Source organism: Acomys minous (genome assembly GCF_964271855.1).
Source record: "Acomys minous genome assembly, chromosome: 14".
In the NCBI taxonomy this organism is placed as follows: domain Eukaryota; kingdom Metazoa; phylum Chordata; class Mammalia; order Rodentia; family Muridae; genus Acomys; species Acomys minous.
The window spans coordinates 22,026,171-22,038,844 of NC_140496.1; the positions used below are offsets into that span (position 1 = coordinate 22,026,171).

Genomic DNA, 12,674 nt, shown 5'->3' on the forward strand with positions numbered 1-12,674 from the left:
TAAACAGGAGCCAGGTGTGGCAAGACAAGCCTGTAATACTAGTACTGAAGAAGCTGAGGCAAAAGCATGCAAAGTTCAGTGAGAGATCCTGTCTCAAACAGACCACCCAACATCCTCCTCTAGCTTCTGGAGCTGTGTTTACACAAACACACACACAAATAAATAAGTAAACAAACAGATAGATACAATTGAAAATCACACTACAGCTTGAATATGAAAATATTGCAATAGAAAATAACAAAAACTGAAGTAATATATTCCTATAGTTTCATAATAAGCAAAGGCTGTTCACATAAGGCACTCAGCCGGGCGTGGTGGTTTACACCAGTAATCCCAGGAGCCAAAAGAATCACAGCAGGTTCAACACCACCAGCCTGATCTACAGAACAAGCTACAGGCCAGCCTGGAATTCAGAGTGAGACCCTGACTCAAAAAACAAAACAACAAAATGAAACTGGGCATGGTGGTACACATCTTTAACCCCAGCACTAGAAGGCAGAGGCAGATGGATCTCTGAGTTCAAGGCCAGCCTGGTCTACAGAGTAAATTTCAAGACAGCCTGGGATAAGGCTACACAAAGAAACCCTGTCTCAAAAACAACAACAAAGATAAAAAGCAAGCAGGGCTGGGGAGATAACTAAATGATGTCTGTGGAGGCCAGAAGAGGGCGGTAGATCCCCTAGCACTGGAGTTACAGACGGTTGTGAGCCACCATGTGGATGCCAAGAATGAAACTTGGGTCCTCTTCAAGAGCAACAATTCTTTTTGTTTGTTTGTTTGGTTTGGTTTTTTGAGACAGGGTTTCTCTGTGTAGGCTTGGATGTCCTGGACTCGCTTTGTAGACCAGGCTGGCCTTGAACTCACAGCAATCCGCCTCCCAAGTGCCGTGATAAAAGGTGTGTGCCAGCGCGCCAGCTCGAGCAACAACTCTTAACTGCTGAGCCACCTCTCCAATCCCTCATTTTTCCCTTAATTTTTTTCCTAAAAAGATGTATTTAATTATGTATATGAGCACTCTATCTGCATGTATGCATGATAGAAGAAAGCATCAGACAGAAAAGGGAATCAGATCCCATTACAGATTGTTACAAGCCACCATTTAGTTGCTGGGAATTGAACTCAGGACCTCTGATCTTAATCACTAAGCCATCTCTCCAGCCCCCATGCCCTTTCTAAAATGGTGACTCAATTAGGGTTACTAGAGGCACAAGTGAGGTATTATTAAAGGAACACAGGCAACTTACCAGTAGTGACTCTACCTTAAGGTGCGCATGCTAAGGTCTCATGAGTCTCTTTCCTCACAGTATTATTTTCTAAAGTGAGTATTTTTCCTATCCTGTTATTTTAAAGAGCTTTGTAGAGAGACCTAGTCACAAAAAAACCAAACCAAACAAATGAAAAACCTAAAATTAATGCAACTTCAAGGCTCATATAACTCTATCCACTTTTAATTACGATTATGAATATATAATTAAGTCCATGCTTGTCCCTGCCTGGATGGCCAGGAACCTGAGGATAGCTCAGAGACCTATGGTAGAACCAAAAACTGCTGGACAAAAAACCAAAAAAAAAAAAAATCAATAATGACGTTGTGCTATACTCATAGATCAGAGCCTTGTCCAGTCATCAGAGAGGCTGCCTCTGGCAGCTCCTGGCAGCAGATGCAGAGACACACAACCAAACATTAGGCTAAGAGAGAGTCCCAGGTGGAGGTCTCCATTGGACCACTCCCCTTAGAGCTCAGAGAACCTCATGGAAAAATGGGAAAAGGAATTGTGGGAGCCAGAAGGATCAGGAGGGCACAGCTTGCTGAATCTACTAAGCAGGGCTCGTGGAGGTGGGGAGTGAGGACCTGGGAGAAGTGGAGGGAGGAGAAACTGGGGTCAGGATGTATTGTATGAGAACAAACATAAATTACAAGAAAAAAAAGAGTAAAGCTAGTTAAAATTTCACCCCAAATTCCGAAATACAAAATTACACACACACTTGTTTTTCTAGACAGGGTTTCTCTGTGTAACCCTTGGCTGTCCCAGAACTCTGAAACCCACCTGCTTTGGCCTCCCAAGTGCTGGGGTCAAGTGTATAGACTACCACCACCTAGCTAAGAAACATAAGTCTAAAGCACTGACAAAAAAAAAAAATCAGGTGGTGCAAAAGTCTGACAAAAGATCTCACACTAAAAACCAGGCTGAGCCGGGCGTGGTGGTGCACGCCTTTAATCCCAGCACTCGGGAGGCAGAGGCAGGTGGATCGCTGTGAGTTCAAGGCCAGCCTGGTCTACAAAGTGAGTCCAGGACAGCCAAGGCTTCACAGAGAAACCCTGTCTTGAAAAACCAAAAAAATAAAAATAAATAAATAAATAAATAAATAAAAATAAAAACCAGGCTGACCTAGAACTTACGGTAAAGCCAAGGTCAGGCTCAGCTCACAGCTCCTCCTGCTTCCCAACCACTAGAAGTACAGGCGTGACACCATCGGGCCTGGCTGAAACATGTGTGTTTAGATGCAAGAGCTCGTACCTGCTGCTATCCACAAGACATACTTGAAACTATACATTTTGTAGGAAATGAAACTTTTAAGTTTTCATAAGTGTGTCTGGAATATTCAGGTTTTCAATGAATTATAGTTCCTTTTCACATAAAAATACCAATGTATAGGCCAGGTGTGGTGGTGCATGCCTTTAATCCCAGCAGAGGCAGGTAAATCTTTATGAGTTCAAGGCCAGCCTAATCTACAAAGAGAGTCCAGGACAACCAGAGCTGTTACACAGCGAAACCCTGTCTCGGATAAACAAAATAAAAACAAACAACAAAAACAGATACCAATGTATTAACTAGAACTTTCCAAACAAATTTCAGCTTATGGTAAGCTATCAATTCACAAGCTATCTTACTTATAGCTCCAATTGTTTTTCTTGCCAAAATCTTGCCAACTACAAGCAAGCAGGAAAGTTGATTATATAAATACACACACACACACACACACACACACACACACACACACACACACACACACACAAGCTTGCTCTTGTCTTTTTTAAACCTCCCTAAATAAAATTCACTCCTGTTACTTGAACCCCACATGGCATGTCTGGGCAAATTTGATGACTTGGAGTCAGTTTTAGAAGTCAGGCTTACTGCCAAGTCTGCTGTGTCTATTCTCCTTACCCACCAAAACAGCTTTAACATCATCCTTATTCATGTTACTGCTGTGACCAAACTACAGCATACTATCAAATAGGGCTCAACTTACTCACATTTCCTACCTCTTAGGAGTAATGTGATTGCCCTCACTGCATTATAGCTTCCTCAGCCCCATCCCAATTTAAAACAGTTTCAATCACTAATGATGGGAACTGGTAATACAACTCACTATCTTCTTTTCAATGTTTCTGTTTCATAGATGGAGCTATAACCAGTATTGTATCATTCCCTAGCATGCGCAAGGCCCTGGACAAATCATACACTCACATGTGCATTTGCGCGCGCGCACACACACACACACACACACACACTCACTTTCCAGTTAATAACTTAGGTTTTTCTTTTTGGTTTTTCCAGACAGGGTTTCTCTGTGTAGCCTTGGCTGTCCTAGACTCACTTTGTAGACCAGCCTGGCCTCGAATCACAGTGATCTGCCTGCTTCTGTCTCCCAAGTGCTGGAATTAAAGGCGTGCGCCACCATGCCCAGCTCTGGCTAATAACTTTTTGAAAAGGATTTTTATTATGTGTGTGCACATACACATGCATGAAAATGCCTTGTAGGCCAGAGAGGATGTCAAATCCCCATAGACCTGAAGTCCCAGTTGGCTGCAAGATGTCCACTGTTGAACCTAACTCCAGTCCTCTGCAAAGGCAGCAAGCACTCATACTCACTGAGCCATTTACTCCAGTTCAAAATATTTGTCTTTATGACTGAAGAAAAGCAAACAGTATAATTTCTCTTCAAAAATGTCCTTATGTGTAGACTTACTGGAAAAATAAAGCAACCCTCAGAAGCAGAGTTTGGACTGTAGCTGCCATAAAAATAACTATGATTTTAGGGCTACTTTACCAGTGCTGCTGAAAGGTAAGTCTTAGCAATAAACAGATTCTAGGATAGGAATACAGTTTAGTTGGTAGACAGTGCTTGTCTAGCATGCAGGAAACTATGGGTTCTAGCACCATAAACTGAGTGTAGTAGCACACATCTGTAACCTCAACACTGTAAAGAGGATCAGAAGTTCAAGGTCAACTCCAGTATGCAAGCTCAAGACCATCTAAAGATACATGAGATCCTGTCTCAAGAAAAACAAAACAAAACAAAAAATTAAAGGTGATTCTGATGTACCTCAGGCTAGCCTTGACATGTAACTAAAATTGGTCTTGTACTCCTGATCCTCTTACTTGTACCTTCCAAGTGCTGGGAGGACAGGTGTACTCTACTATGCCTGCCACCCTTGACCATTTATGTAACACAAGTTTTAATCTTTTTATTATTCTATAAAACACTACAGTATAATCTCTACTACCATTTCAGAATACATGTCAAAAATATCTCTTCTGTATTAGCAAATGGTTTTACTTTAGACAGTATAGGAATAACAAAGCTCTTTTTTTTAATGATTGTTTCTTTTTTTTTTAAATACTTATTTTTATTTATTACTTATTCAATATCCTGCCTGCATGTATGTCAGCAGGCCAGAAGAGGGCCCCAGATCATATTATAGATGGTTGTGAGCCACTATGTGGTTTCTGGAAATTGAACTCAGGACCTTTGGAAGAACAATCAGTGCTCTTAAACACTGAGCCATCTCTCCAGCCCATAACAAAGCTCTTAAAAGTTGTATTTCTAGGCTTGGTATCATGGTGCATCCCTGTAATACCAATATTTGCAAAGCTGAGGTGTGATTAAGAACTGAAGGACGGGCTGGAGAGATCGCTAAGAGGTTAAAAGTATTGTCTTTTCTTCCAAAGGTCCAGAGTTCAATTCCAGCAACTACATGGTGGCTCACAACCATCTATAATGAGATCTGGTATCCTCTTCTTGCCTTCATGTGTACATGCATGCAGTATAAATAATATAATAACTAAATAAATCTTTATTAAAAAAAAAAAAGAACTGAAGGACAAGCTGGGTATGGTTACCCACGCCTTTAATCCCAGCACTCAGGAGGCAGAGGCAGGCGGATCTCTGTGAGTTCAAAGCCAGCCTGGTCTACAAAGCAAGGCCAGACAGTCAGGACTACAGGAGAAACCCTGTGGGGGGGGGATGGGGGGGTGAGAGAGGGGGTCTGGAGTGATTGGAGAGATGGCTCAGAGGTTAAGAGCACTGACTGCTCTTCCAGAGGTACTAAGTTCAATTCCCAGCAACCACATGGTGGCTCAGAACCATCTGTAATGTGACCTAATGCCCTCTTCTGGCATGTAGGTGTACATGCAGGCAGAGCACTGTATATATAATAAATAAATCTTAAAAATAAAAAATAAAAAAAGGAACTGAAAGACACTCTGGGTTACACATATTTGTCCCAAAAAGATGAAGAAAAATAGGGGACTGGAGAGATGGTTCAGGCATTAAGAGCACTGGCTGTTCTTCAGAAGACCTGGATTCAATTTCCAGCACTCACATGGCAGCTCACAACTGTCTATAATTCAAGTTCCAGGGTATCTAACATCCTCACACACACATACATGCAGGCAAAATACCAACCCACATAAAAATAAAAAGTAAATAAATCTTAAAAAAAAAAAAAAAGATGGTGAGGGAGGATGGCACATACCTTTAATCCCAGCACTTGGGAGGCAGTCAGGAGGATCTCTGAGTGAGTTCAAGGCCAGCCTGATCTACTACAAAATGAGTTCCAAGACAGCTAGGGCTACAAGAGGAACCCTGTCTCGAAAAATAACAAATAAATAAGTAAATAAATAAATATAAAAATTTTAAAAGCAAGCAAACAAGAAAAGACTACAACACTGTCAAGCAAAATAAACTAACAAAATCATACAGAGAAAAACAAGGTCCAGTCCCCCAAACACAACGTGTTGAAAACAACTAGATGTAGTCCAGCCAGGTGTTTCAACAAGTAAAAGCGCTTGCCTCCAGGTGTATGACTTGGGTTCAGTCTCTGGAGCCCACACAGTGAAAGCAGAGCACTGACTCTCTCAAGTTTGTCCACAAACCACCACATGCAAGCCGTGGCAGTACATGCATCTACAGTCTACAGAAAAATCTAGTCTATGGTATAAAAATATGGAGTAGCAGCAATCAAATTGTCTTCTATGATACCTAATAATTTAGCTGTACAAATATTACAGAAAATCCTAAAAAGCAACTTCCCTTTTTTCATCCTGACTTAAATATCCAATTATACTTGTATGACTATTGAATCAATAACCTTTCAAACTTTAATGAGTCAGCAACTCAAAAAAGTAGAACAATGTAATTAAAAGCAAAAACAAAACAGTATTTATACAAAGAAAAAAAGGCGAGTGTTGTTATAAATGAAGAAAATCCCAACTGTTCTATTTTACTAATAAAGAGTCAGGAGCCAGATGCTGGGGTGAAAACTTGCTAGCTCAGAGAGGCAGAGAAAGCACCCAGCTGATCTTCCTACTCAGGTCATGTCCCAAAGGAAAAATTGCCAAAATCCAAAAGCGTGCTAGCTCAGCTGACAGCCCAGGAGGAAAAAGCAAAAACTAACAGAGCTCCTTCGTCTCCACATTTTCTCAAGCCCTCTTCTCTCCCAAAGCCCCTCCTTTCTACTGACTCACTGTCAGCTGGCTTCTTGCACCGCCTCTTGACCTACGGTTAACTTTATTAAATCCTGTGCATAGAAGCTCTTAGATTAAAGCATGTGTGTTAGGGCTGAGCCACACCACAATCCCCTTTTACAATAAACATAAAGGTCTTGGATTAAAGGTGTATGTTAGGAGTAACCAAATGAGGAACAGGTTTTTACAAGTCACAATCTCAGGGGTTCACAATGGGATCAAATATCCTGCAACAGATAAACAACACTGAAAAGAGTAAAGACTAAAATTAAAAGAAGGTTTGGTGGGTTAAGACATTATTATTATTACCAAGAAGAGACTTGATACCCTATGAGCATATACAGGGGGAGGAGGTCCCCCTCAGTCACAGTCATAGGGGAGGGGAGTAAGGAGAAAATGGGAGGGAGGGAGGAATGGGAGAATACAAGGGATGGGATAACCACTGAGATGTAATATGAATAAATTAATAAAATATATTTTTTAAAAAGACATTATTATCAAGCTTGAAAACCTGATTTCCAACCCCGAAACCCACACAGTGGAAGGAGAGACTGATTCACCCAAGCTGTCCTCTAACCTCCACCTGCATGTCACACACATACAAAATAAGTGGCAAGAATTTATTTTTTTGGTAGATAGGGTCTATGTAGCCCTGGTTGTCCTAGACCTCCACTATGGAGAACAACCTGGCCTCGAATTCACAGAAATACTCCTGCTTCTGCCTTCCAAATGCTAGGATTAAAGGTGTCACCAGCATGCCCAGCATTTTTTTTAAAGGTAGTAAAATTGGGGCTAGAGGCGCTGAAGAGCTAGCTCAGTGGTTAAGAACACTGTCTGATCTGCAGGGGTCCTGAGTTTAAGTGCCAGCAACAACATGGTGGCTCACAACCATCTATACTGGGATCTGATGCCCTCATTTGGAATGCAGGTGTACATGCAGACAGAACACTCATATACATAAAGTAAATACATAAATCTTAAAAAAAAAAAAAAAAGAAAGAAAGAAAGAAAGAAAAAGAAAAATTAGGGCTCAGCAATTAAGAGCACTGACTGCTCTTCCAGAGGACCTAAGTTCAATTCCCAGCAAGCACAGGGTGGCTCACATCCATCTATATAATGAGATCTGATGCCCTCTTATGAAGTTCAGGTGTATATACAGACAGAGCACTGTATACATAATAAACCTTAGAAACAAATAAACAAAGCTAGTCACATGAGGTAAAACATGCCTATAATTCTAGCATTTGGAAAGTAGAATTAGGAGGATCATGTGAGATGGTTCCCAGTTAAGAGCCCAAGGTCATCCTCTAGTACACATGACAGCAGGACAGCAAAGGACAGGCAGTACAGGAAGGCCTGGTCTAGTTAACTAGGAAGAAGAGAGAGTTCAGTAGGTAAAGTACTTGCATCACAAGTATTGGGACCTGAGTTTGAGTCAGGAGCTATGTAAAAATTATGAATGTGAGCCGGTGTGGTAATCCCAGCATCAGGAGGCAGAGGCAGGTGGACTTCTGTGACTTTGAGGCTAGCCTGGTCTACAAAGGGAGTCCAGGACAACCAAGGTTACACATAGAAAGCCTGTCTTGAAGAAACAAAAAACCAAAAGTGCTGAGTGTGGCGATGCAGGTTTGTAATCTCAGTACTGGTGAGGCAGAGTCCCCTCTATATCGGCATCAAACATGTGGTCCATTTGCCTGGACCACAAGTACTAGGTCACAAATAAGCGTAACATTGAGTTACATTAATTACTATGCCTGGCACTACATTAACGTTTCTAAGATCTCTATTTACTGGGGTAGATGGTCAGTTTGAAGCTAGATACTAAGGAAAAATCTCTATGTAGATCAGGCTGGCCTTGAACTCACAGAGATCTCCACCTACCTCTGTGTCCCAAGTACTGGATTCAAGGTATAAGCCATTATGTTCAGCCTCCATAAAGAATTTGTGAAAAACTTTTTCACTGTATGGAAATTTTAACGTGCTCTAACTATTCTCACACCTTCAAAGAAACACAGAACCAATGTAGGCCAAAATTACCAAAATTTGCTTTTTTATGGAACTAATCTATCAGCCAAAGAACCAAAACAATGCTACGTACCATGAAAAAACAATGAGTATTGACTCAAAACTTAAGTGGTACTTACTCATTAAAATTCCACAACTGTGTTAAATAAAATAGCTGAGTGTGGTGTCTCTTATCAGTAATCGCAGTACTCTCAGAGGCAGAAGCCATAAGAATTCTTACATTTTGAGGCCAGCCTGGGCTACATAGTGATTTCTAGGCTAGCCTGTGATACATAGCAAAACACTGTCTCAATAAAATACAAAACAAAGCCACAAAGTTTTATTTTTTCATAATAAATAAATAATGGAAAACAAATATTAAGAAAATGAGCACACGCCTCCAATGCCAGCACTTGGAAGAAAAGGCAGGAGACCACTCTGAACTAGAGTGACTCTGATAGAAACAAAAATATGAAAGAAAAGAAAGAGGAAAGAAAAAAACCTCCTAGAGCATTTTAAAGTCACCTCTTGGTAAAAATGAAACTGTTCACGTTTACCTTTGGGAATCCCAATTACAAATCAAGTTACAAACTTTTTTCCTAAAAAGTCATTCAAACAGCCAGGAGCAGTGGCACAGGCCTGTAATCCCAGAACTCAGAGGCAGAGGCAAGCAGATCTGAGAGTTTGAGGCCAGCCTGGTCTACAAAGGGAGTCCAGGACAGCCAAGGCTACACAGAGAAAACCTATCTCGAAAAACCAAAAGGGGAAAGAAAAAAAAAAAAGCCACTCAACAAGTTGTTTTTATTTTTTTCAATCTCCATAATCTAAGTACAATCCAATGCCGTCCTCTCCATAAACCCCACTTTTCCTTTTTGTTTTATATACAAATTTATCACAATTCAGTTTGCATATAATAGTTATTTGGGCCATGCGTCTCTTTCATCTATATCCCAATTTCCTTCAGGAATCCGAGACTTTTTGCATCAAAATAATAGTACACAACTAAGTACCCACCAGTAATGTTAACATAAGCCTGGCTCAGACAGTGCTAATGGAACTGAAAATAAACACAGGCAACACTTAACTAGTATAACTATTTATTACATTGGAAAAGACTTCTAAAAGCTGAAAAGGAACTAATAAAATAGGTATTGTACCACTAGTGATTCAGCTTACAAAAACAAACAAGCAAACAAACAAACAAACAAAAAACTGTCAATACAAACCAGTCTATTAGGCTTCAATATACTATAAAACCGTAACTCACGGTTAAGAATAAACAGAAGTTCTCTTGCATATAGAATAGGGAAACTGAACTTAATGAACTGCACTATTCCAAACCAGGTCACAGGAGAGAGTTAAGTCCCCAGTCATCATCCTGTTTCTATTTCCTGACTGGTTTGACCTGCAAGCATTATGGTGCCCGGCTTTCCCAACCTAAGATCTTTAAAATATCTTCTGAGAAGAGCCTTTTTCTTAAAACAAAATAACTTCTAAAACATTCTAGGGGGATTATGAAAAAAGCAACCTACCTTGTATCAGAAAGAAAGAAAGAAAGAAAGAAAGTCTCCAGAAACACTTTGCTAAAGCAAAACAACCCAGTTTTCAGATAAGTCCGTTATGGTGTACTCTAAGTGTGGAATATAAGTTTGCACAATTGAACGCTAATTCGAACGTATTACTCTCCTAGCAAAGAAGACTTTTAAAAATGAGCGAATTTTAAAAGGGCCCAACACTACAAGAGTACGTATCTTTCGAGTAAAAAATTTTTTAAAAAACAAGCTAAAAACAGCCTAAGTGTGGTTGCACTTCAAAGGGACGTTTCCTCAGCACCACGCTGGCAACACAGCGACAACCAGAAACCTCTTGGGGCTTTAGCCCCAACTCTCTGCCGCCAAGCCCCGGGCGTCCGCCCGCCACTGGCCTCCGGAGTCGAGTTCCCTTCTACTCCGTTTCCAGCCAAGCCACTTCCACGTCGCCTGGAACTACACGCCTCCTCCTCAAATTAAATCGGGCTTCACTCACCACATGCACGCACCGGGGGGACCAGGGGAAAAACGAGCTGGCGGGAGCGCGGGGAGGGCACGCTCCACGGTCCCGGCTGGCCCGGCACCCACCTGCAGGCCGCGAGACCTGGGACACCGGCGCTGGCGCCCCGTCCTCGCCAAAGACGAGTTTGAAGTCGAGCTCGTCGTGGGCGCCACAGTTTGCAGTAGTCATCGGCGTGGCCCGGGGTGCAGCGGCTCCTCCTCAGGCGGCCGCGGCGGCTCCTTAGCGCCGCTTCATGCTGGGCCGCACCGGCCAGGAGGTCGCGGCTCTACTGCAAACTTTCCGGGCGGGGCCCGCGAAGCCAAGCGTTCCGTTCCGACCTAGAAAGCTGGCCGAGCGCCCCCGCCACACCAGGAGCCGCCGCCGCCGCCACCAATCGAGGGTGCCTAACAGCCACGGTCGTCTCTACCAAGGTTCCCCGCCCCCCACCCCCACAGTCGCCGCCACTGCCGCCACGGCCGCCGGCGCGCTCCCGCGCCCTGCAGCGCGCCCAGCCCCGCCCCCCGCCGCGCTCCCACCCGACCGGGAGGCCCATAGGCCGCCGGCTCTGCTGACAGTCACGAGCCCCGCCTCCTCGCCGGCCTATCGCGTGAATCCTCTGCGAGAAGGAAGTCACCTGACAGTGAGCGACAGAACCCTGCTCCCTCTCGGGAGTTGTAGTTAAAGTTTATTTCTTCCGCAGTTTCTAAGCCAAGACCGGAGTGGAGCGAATGGCGTTGTCTAATTGATGGGGGCGGCAGAGCGGTAGGGTTGCTATTTGGCCCCACCGAGGCACTTTTCCCTCATGGCTGGGTTTAGAGAGGATCCGTCAGATCGCCTCAAGGTTACCTATACACCACTCACCCCCGCAGCCCTCTATGCCACCTTCAGTGGCGGAATCTCCAGAGGGCCAGGGCTTCTCCGTAGGTTGGGGTGGAGCTGAAGGAGACCTTGCAAACAAGTCTGGAGTCGATTCAGATCCACCCCTATTGGGTGGGGCCTCGCCTCTGTAGCTGTGCCTTTGTCCCCACTAGCCCGCCCAGATGGCTGCTGTCTTGAGGACCCCAGGCATTGTAGGCCTCACCTAAATAAGAGAAGCCAGGTCTGGTCCCTGATGGAAGTTGAGCTGACACACAAGAAAGGCCCCTTCTTGACTTCTGCATCCCAGTACACAACCATGAAACTGAGAGGTATTGTGACAGCCCACATACCCGTTTTCAATCTTGGCTCCATCTCAAACAGCCTGCCTCTCCCCATGAGACATGAAATGGCCCAAGACACCATCCCTTGGAGTCGGGAACTCAGTCTTGTTTACTTAGGGCATGTACTTCTTTACTTAACTCCCTCCTTATGAGAGGGAGCTGGCGTAGCAGGCCTGTAATCCCAGCACTCGGGAGACAGAAGCAGGCTGATCTCTGAGTTCGAGGCCAGCCTGGTTTAAAAGTGAGCCCAGGACAGCCAAGGCTACACAGAGAAACCCTGTCTTGTAAAACCATTAACAATGGGGTAAGGGGTGTTGGGAGAAGCCAGAACCGCCTCCCCACAACAGCACTCTTACGCTCTTCACAAAAGCCCCTGAGAGAACAGAGCAAACACAAGCACCTTGCAAAGATCTCTGTATCTCAGTAGCTCCTGGGCTGGGTGAGCCCAACTAAGCCTAGGCTCAGAAGAGCAAGGAATGTTCTGAGCATGTGAGCCATTCATCTCGGACTGGTTCATTCCTGCTCAGGGCTTTAAGCCAGCACTTAAGCGGGACCTAGAGATACAGAGATAGTCTCCCTTCAGGGTTGGGAGAGAGGAGTAACAAATATATAATTACTGTGCAAAGAGATTAGAGCTGTGATAGGAGCTCTGAGGACATGCAACACCCACACACACAATACAGGGCCT

At 43.6% G+C, this 12,674-nt stretch overlaps 1 protein-coding gene and 1 long non-coding RNA gene across 2 annotated transcripts in view; one reads left to right on the forward strand and one right to left on the reverse strand.

The window, feature by feature from the left end:
* NFATC3 (nuclear factor of activated T cells 3) overlaps positions 1 to 11,253 on the reverse strand; it is a 71,798-nt gene extending 60,545 nt beyond the window's left edge. Inside the window, 1 exon segment of the mRNA XM_084755673.1 lies at positions 10,874 to 11,253. Within this exon segment, the coding sequence (XP_084611799.1) occupies positions 10,874 to 10,976 (103 nt within the window). The 5' untranslated portion in view covers positions 10,977 to 11,253.
* LOC311582531 lies at positions 845 to 9,211 on the forward strand. The gene is made up of 3 exons (XR_014774129.1): positions 845 to 2,187; positions 2,385 to 2,662; positions 2,838 to 9,211. It is a non-coding gene; the product is annotated as an uncharacterized lncRNA (long non-coding RNA).
* Positions 11,254 to 12,674: the final 1,421 nt, after the last annotated feature.